At 45.0% G+C, this 14,042-nt stretch overlaps 1 protein-coding gene across 3 annotated transcripts in view; it reads right to left on the bottom strand.

The window, feature by feature from the left end:
- Positions 1-14,042, bottom strand: part of ahrr (aryl-hydrocarbon receptor repressor) — a 246,024-nt gene that overhangs the window by 13,176 nt on the left and 218,806 nt on the right. For all 3 annotated transcript variants that reach the window (XR_004410989.1, XM_033016767.1, XM_033016766.1), the window contains 2 exons: positions 13,653-13,780; positions 11,763-11,965 (listed from right to left, as the gene is read on the bottom strand). Coding sequence is in view for 2 of the 3 variants with exons in the window: in XM_033016767.1 (XP_032872658.1) it covers positions 11,763-11,965; positions 13,653-13,780 (331 nt within the window). In the remaining variant the exon portion in view is untranslated. The remainder of the gene's footprint in view (positions 1-11,762; positions 11,966-13,652; positions 13,781-14,042) is intronic.

Consider the following 14,042-nt stretch of genomic DNA (forward strand, 5'->3'; position numbering starts at 1 on the left):
CACTTCCTGTGCATCAACAGGGCGTGTGTCCAGATCGGTGAGCAAGTTGATGCATGCCTCTGGTGCTTCATCAAGCTCCGCGAGCTGAGGGTGATTCCATGAAGAGTCCTCTTCGTGGTTCGGCAAGCGCGACAACGCATCTGCATTCTGGTGTTTCTTGCCTTCCTGATGGACAATCTTGTAACTATAGGCAGACAAGATCATATGCCATCTTGCTACGCGGGCAGAGGCCCATTGGGCTGGCAGGTTTGTGGTCTCCAAAGAGTCCCATCAGTCTTGTGATCAGTCACAATGGTGAAAAACCTCCCATGTAACTGCATGTGGAACTTTTTCAGTCCGAAGATTATGGATAAGCCCTCCTTCTCATATTGTGCGTAATTCACTTCGCTGGGCTTGAGAGTGCGTGAGGCAAAAGCTATCGGGCGTTCTTGTCCATCTGAATCCACATGGCTTATCACAGCACCTAAGCCATAGGGGCTTGCATCCGTTTGGAGCAAGATTGTTTTGGCTGGATTGTAATGCGTCAGCACACTATCACTCTGCAGGAGATGCTTGGATCTCTGGAATGCCTGCACTTGTTCCTTTCCCCATTTGAACTTGGGATCAGACTTGCTGCTTCACCTCCCACTCTTTGACTCCGCTGATCGGATCTCACCCTTCAGCATTAGAGTCAACGGTGCAATCTGCTGTGACAGGTTGGGTATAAACTTCCTGTAACACTCAAGTAATTCTAGGTATGCCTGCAGTTGGTTTTGGTTCACAGGCCGCTTGGCTTCCCTCACCGCATCAACTTTGTCTTGAAGAGGACGAAGACCATTCTTGTTCAGTTGATGTCTGAGATAGTCGACTGACTCTTGCATCAGTGCACACTTCTCCTTCTTCAGACGTAACCCACTGGTCTCTAGTCTTGACAGGACCGCTTCCAGGTTCCGGAGGTGTTCTTCGTCAGTCCTTCCGCTGATGATGACATCATCAAGATACAGCTTACACATGGGAATATCCGCTAGCAGGCTCTCCATTGTTCTCTGGAACATGGCTGGTGCACTGGATATCCCAAAAGGTAACCTAGTATACTCGAAGAGCCCTTTGGGCGTATTGATTGTGGTGTACTTCCGAGTGTCCGGGTCTAACTCTATCTGATGATAAGCATGGGAGAGGTCTTGTTTAGAGAACTTCTCTCCTCCTTCTAGTTCCTGCAGGAGACCCTCCAACGTTGGAAGTGGATATTGTTCCACTTTATTTGCTGTGAGCTTGTAATTGCCACAGACTCTCATGCTCCCATTTGGTTTCTTAACAGCTATGATCGGGCTGTAGTGGCCTGGTCAAGGTCAGGAAAACACCGGACACCAGGCGGATTCAAAAGAAGCTTTTTAATTCCAGCAGTCTGAGTACATACCACGACACCCTTATCTCTACCCCTAGGGAGTCGTCAGGAAACCCCGTGGCAGACCAACGCCCCTGTCCCTCAATCGGCGAGGGGGATGATCCAAGGAGTGGCCTACCCCCCAGGGACCGCCACAGGACCCCCCCCCCCCCAAGTACCCGAGGTACGAAACGGACAGGAGGGCGTACACGGCGGCCAGCCCGGGTGCACACAACGCTCGGCCCCGGAACAGGCGCCTGGTCAACAAGTGCGGGGGACGAAGTAGCCAGAGGAGGAGGTCACCAGTGTAGTGGCCTGGTCAAGGTCAGGAAAAGACCGGACACCAGGCGGATTCAAAAGAAGCTTTTTAATTCCAGCAGTCTGAGTACACACCACAACACCCTTATCTCTACCCCTGGGGAGTCGTCAGGAAACCCCGTGGCAGACCAACGCCCCTGTCCCTCAATCGGCGAGGGGGATGATCCAAGGAGTGGCCTACCCCCCAGGGACCGCCACAGGGCATGCAAAATCTGCTGTCTTCACCGGCTTGATAATGCCCTCCTGCAGCAAGTCATCCAATGTGGCATCTATCTGCTTCCTAGCAGCATATGAAACAGGAGCTGCTTTGTAAAATTTCGCCCAGTTTCAGTCTTGTGGATACACTTTGGCTTGGTACCCCTTCAGTACTCCATGTTATCAAACAGCTTGGCGTGCTTGTTAAGTACTGAGCTCAAGGTCTCTCGCAAATTGTGTATCCTACTTGGTGGCCTTAGGCTTGGACCCGGCGTTTTCTGGCTGGCCATATTTGACAGCAATTCAGGGTACTTCCTCAACCAGTCTCTTCCCATTAGGCTTGCACCTTTCTTTACCTCCACTAGGGTCAGCGTTTCTGGCTTCCAGTGAGGATGGGGCAGTACCTGTACTGCTGCTTGTCCGGTAATGTCCACCTTCTCCCCTGTGTAGGATTTTAGCTTAAGGCTACAGGAATCCAGTCTGGGGTCCTGACCAAGTTTTTTGAAGCCTTCCTCTTGTACTGTAGTCCATGGGCTTCCAGTGTCCACTTCCATTTGTACCTCCCTGCCGTTCACTATCACAGTGGCCGTATACGGTTCAGAGTTGGACAACTTGTTAACTGATTCGTCTTCCAAATGGCTCATACAATCCTCTGATGAATCCGAATCAGTCTCCTCCAAGCAGTTTGCATTTTTCCGTAATCGTCTTCTCCTCTGCTGGTAAGCTCTAACAGCATCACACTGGCTTTTGGTGTGACCCATTCCCGAGCACCTGAAGCGCCTACTATCTCAGAATTTACACGTCGTCTGCTCATGGCTGCCGCCACATCTCCAGCACCTCTTGGAGTTGTGAATCTTGTCTCTGGATGCCCTTGGTGAACTCCATGTCTTATTCAGTTCCCGGCTCCTTGTATCTGGATGCCCTTGGAGGACTCCTTGTCTCCTTTAGTCCAGGCTCCTTCCTTTGGATCTGATGGACGGGGTTAAAATCATCCTGGGGCCTTCCAATCTTCCTGATTTGCTCTAGGTCCTGTCTAGCAACCTCCATTGCCGTCGCAATATTGACTGCGTTCTCGAAGGTCAGTCTCGGTGTACCCAACAGTTTCTGCTGGATGTTAATATCTGCACATCCTACCACCAACCTATCCCTTTGCATATTCTCCAGTTCCTTAAAATTACACCCCTCACTTAACTGGCGACGCTTTGCTAGGAACTGAAGGATAGTTTCACTTGCTTGTGTGCAGGTATAAAACCGATTCCATTGCACGATTTCTGTTGGTTTAGGTGGGAAGTGAGCAATTAATGCCTCCTTACATTCCTCGTACATTTATTCGCAGGTTTTGCTGGCTGCAGCAACGCACGTAAGGTGTGATAACCCTTGCTACCTAAGCCTGTAAGGAACAATGCTCGTTTCTTCTCTTCTGCAGTGACATCATTTGAAGTGAACCAAGCCTGTAAGACTTCAATCCATTCCACAAAATTATACCCAGAATCTAACAGGGGCACATTTCCTACAATTAGAGTAGCCATGCTACTGTTGCTATTCAGGTACACTACGTGACTTAATTATTTTACACACAGAGCAGTTATCCAGCAAAATGGCTATTACTAACTCTTATAATAATAGATTTATACTAATAACCAACATTTAATGTCAATAGAAAACTAGAACATTTTAAGCCATATACCTGCTATGCACACATATTTACTTAAATCATTGATAACAGTGAACAATACATTAAATTCGTGCAGTCCAGCTTTTGCTGCGAGAAATTCACCGGTCTGACTTGACTGTCTCTGGACTCCGGTGCCTCAGCAACATCTCGGGCTGTCTTTACGGGCTGGCTGTTGCTGGCTTCCCGGGCTGGCTGTTGCTGCTTTGCTAGCTTGCTTGCTGGCTCCACGGCTGGGGGCTGGCTGTGACTCGTGGCTGGGCTGACTGTATCTCGCTAGTGGGGGCTGGCTGTGCCCGCGGCCGGGCTGACTTGACTTCGTCGTCGGTGGCGGTTGCCGGACCTGTCCGTGGGTTGCACGGTACTGTACACTCACCCAACGTCGGTGGCGGCTGCTGGGCCTGGCCGTGGGCTGCACGGCACTGGAAAGCGTTCCAGGTATGTTGGCACCGTGGCTGTCCTGCTGGTTCGGCTTCTTGCTTTCAGCTGTGCCACGTTGTACTGCCCCACTTGTTTCCTTGCGCTCTTACTCCCTGTTCCGACTTTCCTTTTCTTTCTGCTTGGTGCCGTTCCTATTTGTGGCGCCAAATACACTTTGGCGTCAAATCTTTTTTAACTTTTTTCTTGGAAGTATTTGTTCTATCCTTTTCTGTTCTTTGCTCCTCAACGCCAATTGTTGTGTATTTGGTGCTGGAAACTGACTTTAAATAATACTCGGACACGGGAGTAAACTAACAAGCTACTTTAGTTCAGGACGCCACGAAGAGTTTCTCTTGCGCATGCGTCAATTGCGCAAGACCTTAAATATGTTAATCATATTTCATACACAAATGTCACCTATCCATGTTCTCCAGAGATGTTGCCTGACACACTGCGTTACTCCAGCACGATGTATAAAATTAAAGTGGTTGCTCCAGATCAGCAGCCAAATAATGAATCATGTTTAAGAGAAAATTAAATCTACACAAACAGGAACAAATTGAGGTAGTACCATTTTACTTAACTTTATGCTTGGTCTTGGTGAGACCACACCTGGAGTATTGCGTACAGTTTTGGTCTCCAAATCTGAGGGAGTGCAGAGAAGGTTCACCAGACTGATTCCTGGGATGTCAGGACTGTCTTATGAAGAAAGACTGGATAGACTTGGTTTATACTCTCTAGAATTTAGGAGATTGAGAGGGGATCTTATAGAAACTTACAAAATTCTTAAGGGGTTGGACAGGCTAGATGCAGGAAGATTGCTCCCGATGTTGGGGAAGTCCAGGACAAGGGGTCACAGCTTAAGGATAAGGGGGAAATCCTTTAAAACCGAGATGAGAAGAACTTTTTTCACACAGAGAGTGGTGAATCTCTGGAACTCCCTGCCACAGAGGGTAGTTGAGGCCAGTTCATTGGCTATATTTAAGAGGGAGTTAGATGTGGCCCTTGTGGCTAAGGGGATCAGAGGGTATGGAGAGAAGGCAGGTACGGGATACTGAGTTGGATGATCAGCCATGATCATATTGAATGGCGGTGCAGGCTCGAAGGGCCGAATGGCCTACTCCTGCACCTAATTTCTATGTTTCTATGTTTCTATGCTGTCTGTAAAAATGTGTAAAAATCATCTCCAAAGAGAATAATTGCTGGGTTTTATTGTTTTTCACTTTTGCTACATTCGTGTTATACTGATGTTGTCCCAGCTGTCAACAGCAGATGGTAATGTTGATCCTTGTACATTCACTTGATGAAAATACTCATTTGAAATGTTTTGAAAGGGGCAAGGGGTGGGAAACTAGGGGAATGAAACAAAGTGGAGCAGGCTGGAAACACTGATTTCATCATCATCTCTGAACAGACAAGATGTCATTTTGTATTTGGACGGTATGGCAAAAGATTGAACATTTTGCTCTTGCCTGCCACAATTCTAACAATTTGTGTTATGTTTGGGTTCAGTTTAGAGACACAGCATGGAAACAGTCCGTGCCGACCAGCGATCCCCGTACACTTGCACGACCCTACACACTAGGGACAATTTACAATTCTTACTGAAACCAATTAGCCTACAAACCTGTACTTTTTTGGAATGTGGGAGGAAACCAGAGCTCCCAGAGAAAACCCACGCAGTCACTGGGAGAAGGTACAAAGTCTGTACTGGCAGCAACCATAGTCAGGATCAAACCTGGGTCTCTGGCGTTGTAAGCAGCAACTCTACCGCTGCGCGCCACCATGCTCTCTAATGAATATTCAAATCACTGGCCAATAAATCATATTTGAGCAGGTAAAACCAGGAAGAAGCAGGAATTCTTCAGAAAATAGGGAATTCATTGTTCAACAGGCAGCGAATGTCTTGACACCTTTATTCAACATCATCGTGTCTGCTCTCCCTCCACCCACTCCCAACAACTCAGGTATATAGACTGCCATAACCCATGAGATACAGAACTTTACATTTTGAACCAGGTCATGATTCAGTCCCAATTGTTTCTCGAGGAGAGTATGGGAGAGAGGACGAGGAAATGTGAGGAAAAGACAATAGACAATAGGTGCAGGAGTAGGCCATTTGGCCCTTCGAGCCAGCACCGCCATTCAATGTGATCATGGCTGATCATTCACAATCAGTACCCCGTTCCTGCCTTCTACCCATATCTCCTGACTCCGCTATTTTTAAGACCCCTATCTAGCTCTCTGTTGAAAGCATCCAGGAAACCTGCCTCCACCGCCCTCTGAGGCAGAGGATTCCACAGACTCACCACTCTCTGTGAGAAAAAGTGTCTCCTTGTCTCCGTTCTAAATGGCTTACTCCTTATTCTTAAATTGTGGCCCTGGTCTACAGAGTGATTTAGGCCATTTGGAAGAATGGGCTGAAAGATGGCAGATGGAGTTTAATGCTGATAAATGTGAGGTGCTACACCTTGGCAGGACAAATCAAAATAGGACGTACATGGTAAATGGTAGGGAATTGAAGAATACAGTTGAACAGAGGGATCTGGGTATAACCGTGCATAGTTCCTTGAAGGTGGAATCTCATATAGATAGGGTGGTAAAGAAAGCTTTTGGTATGCTAGCCTTTATGAATCAGAGCATTGAGTATAGAAGCTGGGATGTAATGTTAAAATTGTACAAGGCATTGGTGAGACCAAATCTGGAGTATGGTGTACAATTTCGGTCGCCCAATTATAGGAAGGATGTCAACAAAATAGAGAGAGTACAGAGGAGATTTACTAGAATGTTGCCTGGGTTTCAACAACTAAGTTACAGAGAAAGGTTGAATAAGTTAGGTCTTTATTCTCTGGAGCACAGAAGGTTAAGGGGAGATTTGATAGAGGTCTTTAAAATGATGAGAGGGATAGACAGAGTTGATGTGGACAAGCTTTTCCCTTTGAGAATAGGGAAGATTCAAACAAGAGGACATGACTTCAGAATTAAGGGACAGAAGTTTAGGGGTAACATGAGGGGGAACTTCTTTAGAGAGTGGTAGCGGTGTGGAATGAGCTTCCAGTGGAAGTGGTGGAGGCAGGTTCGTTGGTATCATTTAAAAATAAATTGGATAGGCATATGGATGAGAAGGGAATGGAGGGTTATGGTATGAGTGCAGGCAGGTGGGACTAAGGGAAAATAAGTGTTCGGCACGGACTTGTAGGGCCGAGATGGCCTGTTTCCGTGCTGTAATTGTTATATGGTTATATGGTTCTGGACTCCCCCAACATCGGGAACATGTTTCCGGCCTCTAGCGTGTCCAAACCCTTAACAATCTTATACGTTTCAATAAGATACCCTCTCATCCTTCTAAACTCCAGAGTGTACAAGCCCAGCTGCTCCATTCTCTCAGCATATGACAGTCCCGCCATCCCGGGAATTAACATTGTAAACCTACGCTGCACTCCCTCAATAGCAAGAATGTCCTTCGTCAAATTAGGGGACCAAACCTGTACACAATACTCCAGGTGTGGTCTCACTAGGGCCCTGTACAACTGCAGAAGGACCTCTTTGCTCCTATATTTGATTCCTCTTGTTATAAAGGCCAAGGCAATTTAAGAAAGAGTGAGGTGAATGTGGCATCTCGATCACTTTGGGAGCCAGCTAGCTGCTAAATCCTTGCTAAATCCTTGAAGGATGACTTCCTCTGTCTGAGGTTGGATGTCAGGAAGAGGTGGCATGGGGGGAGATGGATCTCTTGAGGCAGAAAAAAAATCAATGACCTAGTAATTGGGCCAATTTGTGCATGTTTTTTAATTCACAAATTGTATACACAAGTGCCCTTTTGTTCTTATTAGTTCCCACTATCCCATATATCCCACTATCAATTATTTCCAGTTCAATTAGCTCTCATTGGGAAATTGGCTCTGGCACTGCCATTCATGATTCCCTTGAGGTGTTTACATTTCCCCAGCAGCTATCACGCAGCTCAGACATATTTTTGTGCATCAGCCATTTCTGTATTTACTGAACTAAAATGGTGCATAAGCAAGCAACCTACAGCTTTGTTTATCCCTTACACTAAAGGAACATACTTTGTAGCAGACCATTAAAGAGATGAGAATGAAATGGTTCCTCACTTGATCTTGATGGTTAACTTACATTTTCCACGCATTCCCTTTCCATTGTGTAGAAGGATCACTGTGTCCCTGTGATGACCACAGTACAATGTGCTGTGATGTCTGTAAGTAACCTCACAGTGATGTGAGGCTACTGGTTGCACAAGACCAAATCAACAGATTGGATTGGGTGATTGCTGTTTCCACATGCCTATGCTGCCTTTCACCTCCAAAGCAGCCTATTTCTCAGTTGTAAGATCTGACAAACCTCTCACACTTCACTACTGCTGGGATGAGGTGGCATTGTGCCCATGAATCAACGTGCACCATTTAATGTAACTGTGTCCAATGCTTTCACTGGACACTTAAGTGGGCAATAGCACGATACACAATGTTTCCTTCGCTCCATAGATGCTGCTGCACCCGCTGAGTTTCCCCAGCAATTTTGTGTAGCACGATACACAATGTGTGTTAAGCATGCCAAGAGTATACTACAATCTCTAAGCACATATATTGGCACCATGTTCACATGAACATTGTTTGCCGAAGGGCCTGTTCCTGTGCTGTACTGTTCTATGTTCTATTTTCACATGTTCTGAAGCAAAGCCTTTGTGACCATGTTGTTTATTCTATTTCTGATGCCTGCCTTCTGATCAAAGAGACTTTACCAATGTGCTTATGTTACTGAGTTAGTGCTTCTGTGGTTTGGTTAAATAATCCAAACAGCTGTAGTCCAAACCCAACAAATACATAAAAAACATGAGAAGTAAATGCCAGCCTTGCTAGTAATAAATATAAATGAATGATTAATAGGTGCCATGGTTATGTTTTTAAATAAGGTTTTTTTTTAAGTTGTTTTTTCCTATTTGGCACAAGAGTTGCTGGACTGGCCAGTATTTATTGTCCAACCTTTTGCTCTTTGAGCTGCAGTTTGATATGATTGAATATAGACACAAAATGCTGGAGTAACTCAGTGCGACAGACAGCATCTCTGGAGAGAAGAATGGGTGGTGTTTCGGATCGAGACCCATCTTCAGACTGAGAGACAGGGGAGGGGGAGGGAGGGATACAGAGGTAGGGAAGTGGGAGGTTTGAGAACGAGACATCAAAGGCGGTGGAGATCAATGAAAATGTAGAATAGATCATTGTTAGCTAGGAGAAGGTAACAACAAAACAAACAGATAAAATGTAATCAGGGACAGTCACACTGGTCGGAGAACTGGGAAGGGAGAGCGATGGAGAGAAAGGGAAAGTAAGGGTTACTTAAAGTTAGAGAAGTCAATATACCGCTGGCATGTAAGCTGCCCAAGCGAAGTATGAGGTGCTGTTCCCCAATTTGTGCTGGGCCTCACTATGACAATGGAGGAGGCCCAGGACAGAAAGGTCAGTTTGGGAAAGGGAGGAGGAGTTAAAGTTTTCAGCAACCGGAAGATCAGGTAGGTTTAGGCGGACTGAACGGAACGATCGACGAGCCTGCACGTGGTCTATGATTGAATGATTGGTTTGGCCACTTCAGCATGCAGTTAAAGTAAACCATGACGATTTGTGACCAGAGTCACGTGTACCTCAGAGTTGATGTGGCTGACAAGTACATTCTGTAAAGCACATTAGCAATCAGATTTTATTGGACAATTATATATAACCATATAACAATTACAGCATGGAAACAGGCCACCTCGGCCTTTCTAGTCCGTGCCGAACACTTACTCTCACCTAGTCCCAACTACCTGCACTCAGACCATAAACCTCCATTCCTTTCCCGTCCATATACCTATCCAATTTATTTTTAAATGATAAAATCGATAAAACGATTAAATGATAAAATGGGGTGTAGAGGTAGGAAGGATGTGGGCTTGATAATATTTTTTAAAAGTTTAAAGACACATCAGAATCTCTAGCAGCAGGGAGAAAGGGGTATATCTTTATCTAATATGGAGACAAGCAACCCAGCAGATTAAGTTCTACTTCACTGTTTAGATGGTCCTAACATGTGGGGACAAGCCTTTTCAATGACCTTGACCCATCTGTATCTGACAGGAAACCATCCATGGTCTTTTGCTCCAATCTGAAAATGGGCTCCAAACCTTAATATCTGGAAATTGCTGAGAAAATGTCCCTCAGCAAACTTTGTTGAATTCCTAAGATCATCCAGATTTTGACACAAAGCATTTTATTTCAAAAGCACTTTATTTCAAATTTCATCAAACTAAATTCAAATTCTCAAATGGTTTTGGTGCAATGTGAACCCATGCGCGCTAGACTATATTACTTATATGGTCTCTACAAAGCCTAAGGACACAAGAAACTGCAGGTGCTAGAATATAGAGCAAAGCACAAAAGCTCGAAAGAACTCAACGGGTCAGGCAACATCTGTGGAGGGAATGGACAGACGATGTTTCTGCTTGGGTTCCTTGTTCAGACTAATGTAGGTCAAAAGGAGACAAAAGGGTGTTAGATAATGAAAAAAGAGGAGGGTTGACATGTAAAACTGGAGGGAGGGATGGGACGGGGGTAGAGGAAAGAGGGAAGATAAATGCGAAATATGAGACTCGGTGATGGGGATGAGTGTACGGAGGAGTAAAGAGGAGTGAGGTGATTAAGGTGCCTAAGGTGGTGGGAGAAATGTATGCTCACTGAAGCGAAGGGGGCGGGGGGAAAGAGAGTGGAGTAGAGGGCTATCACTTGAAATTGTTCATACCGTTGGGTTGTAAGCTACTCAAGCAGAATATGCCATGCTGTTCTTCCAGTTTGTGTGTGGCCTCACTCTGGCAATGGGAGGAGGCCAAGGTCAGAAGAATCAGTAGGGAAATGGGAAGGGGAGTTAAAAAAGTTGACAACCGAGAACTCCAGCAAGCCTTGGGCAGACATAGGGCGCAAGTGGTGATTCTACTCTTGGTCTTGCTAATGTGAAGGAGGCCACATCTGGTGCACCGAATGCAATAGTGGAGATTGGAGGAAGTCCACATGAACCTGGCTCACCTGTATTGTGTGCTTGCCTTCAAGCCAACAATCTCGATGCAACTCACCCATATAACCATATAACAATTACAGCATGGAAACAGGCCATCTCGGCCCTTCTAGTCCGTGCCGAACACTTATTCTCCCCTAGTTCCATCTACCTGCACTCAGACCATAACCCTCCATTCCTTTCCCATCCATACACCTATCCAATTTATTTTTAAATGATAAAATCGAACCTGCCTCCACCACTTCCACTGGAAGCTCATTCCACACAGCTACCACTCTCTGAGTAAAGAAGTTCCCCCTCATGTTACCCCTAAACTTCTGTCCCTTAATTCTCAAATCATGTCCTCTTGTTTGAATCTTCCCTACTCTCAGTGGGAAAAGCTTGTCCACGTCAACTCTGTCTATCCCTCTCATCATTTTAAAGACCTCTATCAAACCCGAATTATATCAAACATTAAACGCAGTTTCTTCACTGAGACACTTGCCTCATTAATTAAAACCCAATTCATAGAACCATTAATGTTTGTAATGCACAGACCCTGGTTTCTATGTTTGTACTCATTATTTGAACAAACTAATCAATTAGTCTCATTTCTGTGTATTTCTCTGAAAAACCTGAAACTTTATTTCTTTTCCAGTGTATGCCAAATACCCTTTTAAAAATTATTCAGGAATCTCGTTGCATCACCCGTTTAAGCAGCCACTTCCAGACGACTGGGACCTTGTCACTTACTTTGCCCCAAGCGTCACTGGGCTGAGATCCAGCCTGTGCTTTGTCTTGTGGAGCAAGCTATTCAACTTCATTTCACCGATGGAAGGGAGCAGCAGAGGTACAGCGATGCAAAACAGCCCCAACTGAGGCGGAAGGGAGACACCAGACCGGTCTTTCTTTTTCTGTCCCTGGAGATGCTTCAGTCTGCCTTGGAACTTCATCGTCTGTTGTGAGAAAGGTGGGTGGATGTAAAATGAGGAATGGAGTAGGGGAGGAATAACATCATGGTAAAAGTTAATGAACATGAAATCTAAAAACAGGAAATGGTTTAGAGGAAACTAGGCAACGCAGTCCCTAGAATAAAGAAAATTAAGGGTGATTGAAAAGAGATGTTTAAAGAATTCGATAGGGTAGATAGAAAGAAACTACCTCTGGTGATGGAGATCAGAGCATGAAGGTGTACTCTTAAAATTAGAATTGGGCTGGTGAGGAATGATGTCAAGAAGTGCTTCTTGGGAAATTTAATGGATTTTTAAAATTTTCGTTAATTAAAAAGGTGCTGGGACAACTGTATATATCTAAACTCTGTTCAATAGATTATTTTTTAAGTGAAAGCAATGTGAAATTATGGAAGGAAGAGAGAACTAAGATACAGATCACCCTGATCTAATCAAACAATAGATGACCCACAAGGAGTGGACTGGAGAGAGATTGAAGCATGGATTCCTGTGGAGGCAGCAAGAAGGACGAGATAGAGTTAGAAGGGCAAGATCCAAAGGGGAAGAAGTACAGAATCACAGCACAAAAACAGGCCCTTCTCTCATTTAAAGAGAAAAATGCAGCTTTTTTAAACGAAAGCATATTTCACGTACAGTAAGTGGACCCACAAACTGCTACATGTTGCCACCTCGATCCCATCCCCACAAGAGTTCTGCCAAATCTCCGACCACATGGATTATTTGAGGTAAGCATGGTTAATGCATCTGAGGAGAAGCTAACTGGGGGAAAGGAATGGAATGGTATCATGATGATCAAGGCATAGCAATGGTTTATGTGGAGCTGGGTTGGGTTGAGTTGGATGAATTGTGCCAGTACTGTTCACTTTAGTAGCTGTGGAATGTCCTTCACCAACATTTCATTGCCACTTTGGATTTTGTGATCTAGCAGTATTTGTTACTTGTTAAAATAAATAGCTGTGATTGTAAGTTGTAGGTACTCCATAGACGTTGTTCCCAAAATCAACCACAAACCATGAATCTGTGAACCTTAAGCAACAAAATATCTCATCACACAAGTCATTTCTTGTAATGCCAATGAAAATACTATCCTCCCAATATTAACTCTGCTGAGAGATATGGTGGCAGTGACAAGGAAGGCACTGTTTTATGAAGGTGATGACATCTAATTGTTGTTAAACATTCGCAGGATGATCTGTGGTTGGAAGAATAAAATATTTTGGATTAATTTGTTCAATTTTCAAGTAATAGCTGAATGTAGTTAGTTCCCTTTGTGCAATCATATCTGGTGTGTAATGCCCCTGTCCCACTTAGGAAACCTGAACGGAAACCTCTGGAGACTTTGCGCCCCACCCAAGGTTTCCGTGCGGTTCCCGGAGGTTGCTGATGGTTTCCGGAGGTTGCAGGTAGTGGAAGCAGGTAGGGAGACTGACAAAAACCTCCGGGAACCGCATGAAAGCCTTGGGTGGGGCGCAAAGTCTCCAGAGGTTTCTGTTCAGGTTTGCTAAGTGGGACAGGGGCATAAGTATCGAGATGTATCTGAAACACACAAATAAAAAATTCCCACCATAGCACCAATTGTGGCTCTCGATACTAATTCTGCTCATTTTTATCTGAAATCAATTGGTGGGCAGACTTTCTTTCTCGCGCACTTCTCCTTCAGCTGTTTACCTACCAGAAATCCCGAAGTGCTGTCCAAGAGGCAACGCACTCGGATGATGAAACAACGGTTCAGAAATTGAGAAAATTCCGGTGGTAAAACTTTGGGGCTGTAAACTTTGCACGAACTCAGAATCTCCTCACCTGAAATTGGACAATAACACTATCATAATCGTGCAACAAATTATCATCAGTGAGTACAGCATAGAAACGGCCCCTGTAACCTACCACATTTACATCAACCTTTCAGCCGATTTACACTAATCCCATTGGCACACGTAAAGACCATACCCTTCTGTGCCTTGCCTAGTTTAGTTTAGTTTTGTTCATTTCACGTAGTAATTGTATTTGATTCCACCACCTCCTCTGGTAATACATTCCAAATACGAACCATTCTCCGTGTAAA

This window comes from Amblyraja radiata, chromosome 2, assembly GCF_010909765.2.
Source record: "Amblyraja radiata isolate CabotCenter1 chromosome 2, sAmbRad1.1.pri, whole genome shotgun sequence".
NCBI classification, from domain to species: Eukaryota; Metazoa; Chordata; class Chondrichthyes; order Rajiformes; family Rajidae; genus Amblyraja; species Amblyraja radiata.